At 40.7% G+C, this 5,333-nt stretch overlaps 1 protein-coding gene across 1 annotated transcript; it reads left to right on the forward strand.

Moving 5' to 3' along the window:
• The first annotated feature begins 3,577 nt into the window (after window positions 1-3,577).
• Window positions 3,578-5,022, forward strand: LOC139354203 (uncharacterized). The gene is made up of 2 exons (XM_070998445.1): window positions 3,578-4,827; window positions 4,883-5,022. Exons 1-2 carry the CDS (start codon window positions 3,613-3,615, stop codon window positions 4,889-4,891), a joined length of 1,224 nt encoding a protein of 407 aa, XP_070854546.1. The 5' UTR covers window positions 3,578-3,612; the 3' UTR covers window positions 4,892-5,022.
• The last annotated feature ends 311 nt before the right edge of the window (window positions 5,023-5,333 follow it).

Here is a 5,333-nt window from a genome sequence, read left to right on the forward strand (position 1 = left end):
GGAAGGCGGTGTCTGTCAAAACGTTCCTCGCTTCACCACGAAACGAACTCTGTAAAATATGTAGTTTTTGACTGGCCGAATATGATTTATATTGTACCAATTCCACAAAGAGATCATGGAACCGTGGCCAGTCTAGTCTATTAGAGGCTAATGTTACTGATGATTGCAATTCGTTGCTTATTCTCTGCAAATGTTGGATAACCGTGTCAATCGCGGAGTCTCTCTTGACTTGATCTCCTGTTGTAATTTTGATGTTGGCCGAAGTTCGTCTGGGGACCTTCAGAAGCCCCAGCAATATTTTTTGATATTTTTTGACCAGCTCCTTAAGTGCTACTAGTCGTGAAGTGTAATCACTTCCAGAGGGTAATGCCGCTTGCTGGACCTATTCATCTAGGTCACAAAACTGCTGCCAGATATCGTTTAGCTGATATAGCTTACTGGAATAATAGTAGGATCTGTACTTGTAGCTCATTTTGGTTGTCTAGTAATCCATTGTGTAAATCGATTCTTGTGTGACTTGTTTCCATAATGTGTGGAAACGAAGAATCCTGTGAAGGCGGATAAAGCTATGCGTCCAGTGAAGCTGGATCAAGCTGCGTATCCGTGTGAAGCTGGATGAAGCTGAGTATCTAGTGAAGCTGGATTAAGCTGACGATCATGTGAAGCTGGATTAAGCTGCGTATCCTGTGAAGCTGGATGAAGATTAGTATCATATGAAGCTGGATTAAGCTGACGATCCTGTGAAGCTGAATGAAGCTGAGTAGCCTGTGAAGCTGGTTGAAGCTGACGAACTTGTGAAGCTGGATGAAGCTGAGAATCCTGTGAAGCTGGAAGAAGCTATGGTTTCCAGGGTGGGTGGATTTAGTGTGAACTTAACGGTACTTCTCAGCAGCTGAGTATCCAGTGAAGCTGGATTAAGCTGACGATCATGTGAAGCTGGATTAAGCTGCGTATCCTGTGAAGCTGGATGAAGATGAGTATCCTAAGAAGCTGGATTAAGCTGACGATCCTGTGAAGCTGAATGAAGCTGAGTAGCCTGTGAAGCTGGTTGAAGCTCACGATCTTGTGAAGCTGGATGAAGCTGAGAATCCTGTGAAGCTGGAAGAAGCTATGGTTTCTAGGGTGGGTGGATTTAGTGTGAACTTAACGGTACTTCTCACGGTTGGAAGGGGGTGGCTGGATTGTGATCCTTTGTTGGTAAAGGATCACGTCCGGGTCACCAATGTTTGTGCCTAACCGAAGTAGGCACTTCTGGCTCACGCCGCGGAACAAGGAGTAATGAGCACTTGCCGCTGGCACGGGGACGCTTTGATGGCAGGACGATCGCGTCGCGGCAATGGTAACGAGGGTTACTGCGTGCCGAACCACAGGGGATGCGGGAACTGCGCTGAGGTTGAGATAACTTAGGTTAGCTGCTAGTTGAGATAGTGTATTACGAGCCCTATTCCCAGAGGACCGAAGTAGAACCACGTAGTTATGAGTTGCGTTGATAACTGATTTATTCTTAAATTTATACATGTTTATTTACTAATTCGAACACGGAAGTTTAATGTAATGAATAGTGAAATGAGATATATTTTAGAGTAGGTCAGGGAATTTTGATTATGGTAGCAGTTTGCGTAGTTGGCTGGGCTGACACTGCAAAATGTGCTGACTGCATTGCTCAGTGGTTGGGCTTGTATGGAGCCGCGGCCATAAGTACTTCTAGTTCATATATTGTAACGAAATTTACACCAAAATTAAAAAAAAATATTTTAAATGTATAATAAAGAAATTGGCCATATCGCACGTCTGTATCACATAGATATGACAAAAATAAGTATTTAGTATAAAAAACTTTTTTGTTTTTCAAGATATGTAAACCAAGCTCTCAGATTGTGTGTTTGGAGCAGTTTTATATATGCTTACCAAATATGTTCAAAATCGGAAAACAATATCATACAGCTGCCATAGCAAAAATTGCAAACACAAATAATTACCAGTTTCAAATAATATTCAATTATTTTAATAATAAGACTCTTCTGTAATATAAAATAGGAGCCATAACAAATAAAATAATATAAAAAACGTCAATTAAATCAAAAAACATAGAAAACAGTATAATTAATCCAATTCTTCTAACATGTCTAATGTTGATTTCATTTAATTATTTTATAATTTGCATGGTAATTTCCTTAGTCCAGTAATAAAAGGGTCAGAAGACAAAAGTAGTCTGCTTTTTAAGTCCGTGCTTGTGGCAATTCGAGATCCTTTCCGTGTGTTCTGCTTTCTGTATACTTTTATATCTTTGTTTCGCGACTCTGAAGCTTCTCCCGATAATTCTCCAATTGAAACAAGTGCAAAATTAATCACATCTGCACCATGGATTAAAACATTGTGCACTGAGGGCGGGAAGTAGTAACAATCATACAAACCTAGCAATTTTTTGGCAGTGTCAAGAGCATATATACGGAATTTATCAGCATTAATCCTGTACCCTGATGCCATGGCTTCTAGCAATGTTAAACATCTTATTAAAACGCTTTAATCTAAGCCAGTTATTTTAGCTGATAATTCCGAATTATTGAAAAATGTTCTCGCAGTACTTCCCTCATTTGAAATTCCGCTACCTTTACTTCTCGGCTGGTCCACTACTAGCCCCAGTTTTGTCCTAAAGTCTTCTAGAATTCTTATTTTTTTTTTCTTAAAGAAAGTTACTGTTTTCCCTCCGCTGCCAACTTTTTTGGTCCAATCTGAAGGCACCGTTCAAAAAATATTTAAAGAATCTTATATAAGAGTGTAATGGTGACAATCCAAACTCGAAGCTGTTTTTATTAACATTCTTCTCCAAACACTTTTCTAAATCGTTCATTTCTGTTAGCTTTGCATTACAAATGTAACATTTGACTGCAGACGTATCGCTGAGGGCATTACAAATTTTCCCATCTACAATGGTTAATTGCAAGCTGTGTTTAACCTCGATTCTTTTATTGTTGATATCGCATACAGTATGATTTAACTTATCAATTTGTTCCTTATAATGCCTTTCTTCGTTTAAAGCTAATTGAGCCGTTTCTTTTTTAAATTGAATCCACATTGGTCTGCAGAAGCGTGTAGATTTTTAAAATCATTTCTTGACCTTTGGGATCACTTGAATTGGTAATCAGCTGCAATGGTACGTATGAGGTAACAAGAAGAGTAGAGTCGAAATTATTGTTAAGCGCTTTCTGTTTATATTTAGACTGTCCGGTGCTACCATCTAATCCCCATTTTCCCATTGTAGCAAGCAGACACACACACACACACACACATACATATCCCTAAGCATCTGTTCTACATTAAGTTAGGTCACACTATTATTAAACACATACATACATCCCTGTTACTCTTAAGAAACACTATGCTTGTCTCACTCCCTCATACTGTGTACCCCCAACGCTTGTAACATAGGTTAAGCCTGTACAAATCTGCACAATAAAGATCACTTTTGCTGCGACCGCCGAACAAGAAAGTGCCGTCTACAATTTCAGAAGTGGGATTACCGCGAAAAAATTTTTCTCGCGTCCCTAACTCTGCCTACGAGCAAAATAAAGCAAAAGCTATTACTTGAGTTATTTAAAATTGTGCGTAATCATGGACACCATCGCTGCAGACAACTACACAGCATCAGAACTTCGATGTTGGCTGGAAAAACTTGGGTTGCCGAAAAGCGGCACCAAGGCAACACTAGCAGCGCGGTTGAATGGTGTGCCCCCCGAAGCCCGAGGAGATTGTCCAGTACTGGACCCGAAGGACATGACCGACATTGAAGCTGGGCCTGAGGAAAGGTCAAATAGTGCTGCAGTTCAAGGAACCGATCAGGACGATGTCGGGGCTACATCGCTGGATGCCCAAAACAACGACGAAACCGCCAACAACAACATGTGCGTTCCAGAAATTTCCATGCAATTGGAATCTCTGAAGCGCCATTTAGAAGTCGTCCAATTGGAAAATGAGTTTCTCAAATTGGAAGTTTCCCGGCGTCAGCCATTGAATAGAGTGACCGCACCTTCCACACCAAATCAAACCAATGTCACCCTATCGGATTTGGAGAATATTGTTGCAGAGGCTGCCAGGCCTAATACAGCAATTTTTAACAACAATTCTTTGGTGACCATGGTTAAGGAAATGCTTCCACCTTTCGACGGTGCTGTTAACAGCAAAGTGCCAGTTAACACGTGGATCGCACAGCTCAACGCGATCATAAAAATGTACAAGCTGAGTGAAGACATAACGCGCATACTGGTTATGTCAAAGTTGAAAGACCGCGCTCAAATTTGGTTGCACTCTTCTGAGAACTTTCTGTCCTTGCCAGTCCAGGACCTGTTAACTCAACTCGCAGAGGCTTTTCAGTCAAAAGAGAGCAAGATAATGTCCAGACGCAAGTTCCAGGAGCGAAAGTGGCAACCAGCTGAAGACTTTGCTACGTACTTCAACGACAAGACCCTGTTGGCTGCACACATCCGGATAGACGACGAGGAATTAATCGACAGTATCATCGAAGGAATACCGGATACTCTTCTACGGCAACAGGCACACATGCACTGTTTTAATTCGTCTGCCCAGCTGTTGCAGGCATTCTCCAAAGTAACATTGCGGAAACCATCTCTCGCATTTGGACGCCACAAAGACGTTTCCGGAAATCAGCCCGGACCCGCTGTAAGATGCTTCAACTGTAACTCCGTGGGTCATTTCGCGGCCGACTGCCGCAAGCCTAAGCGCGCGTACGGCGCTTGCTACGGTTGTGGAAGCTTGGAGCACCTGATATCTCATTGCAACGAGAAGAAGAACGCAACCAAAAATGAATATGTGAGACCGTTTAAAATTTACTTTAATTCACAGCCTAATCAGTGCCTATTTACAGAATGCCTAATCGATTCTGGGAGTCCAATTAGTTTTACGAAGTTATCCTGTGTTGAAAACATTCTAAGTAGTAACATCATTAACGTTAATGAAAACAACTTTTCGCATTACTTTGGCTTGAACCACAGCCCTTTAGATATACATGGAAAGATGTCATGTTTTGTTATTATGAATAAAGTAAAGTTTAATTTCGAATTACTAATTGTGGCAAACAAATCGATGGCATATAGCACTGTTTTGGGAAGAGATTTTATGAACATTTGTAACTTTAAGATTGTTAGGGAAAATGATTGTTCAAATGATAGTTTTGCTAATGATTGTTCAAATGATAGTTTTGCTAATGATTGTTCAAATGATAGTTTTGCTAATGATCGTTCAAATGATAGTTGTGCTGATGATCGTTTAAATGACAGTGGGGTTGATGATCGTTTACAGGATATTTGTTCAAAAGA

The sequence above is a fragment of the Drosophila suzukii genome, assembly GCF_043229965.1.
Source record: "Drosophila suzukii chromosome 2 unlocalized genomic scaffold, CBGP_Dsuzu_IsoJpt1.0 scf_2c, whole genome shotgun sequence".
In the NCBI taxonomy this organism is placed as follows: Eukaryota; Metazoa; Arthropoda; class Insecta; order Diptera; family Drosophilidae; genus Drosophila; species Drosophila suzukii.

Coding starts and splice junctions, on each gene's coding strand:
- LOC139354203 (XM_070998445.1), top strand. CDS start 3,613: ATGGACACCATCGCTGCAGACAACTACACAGCATCAGAACTTCGATGT.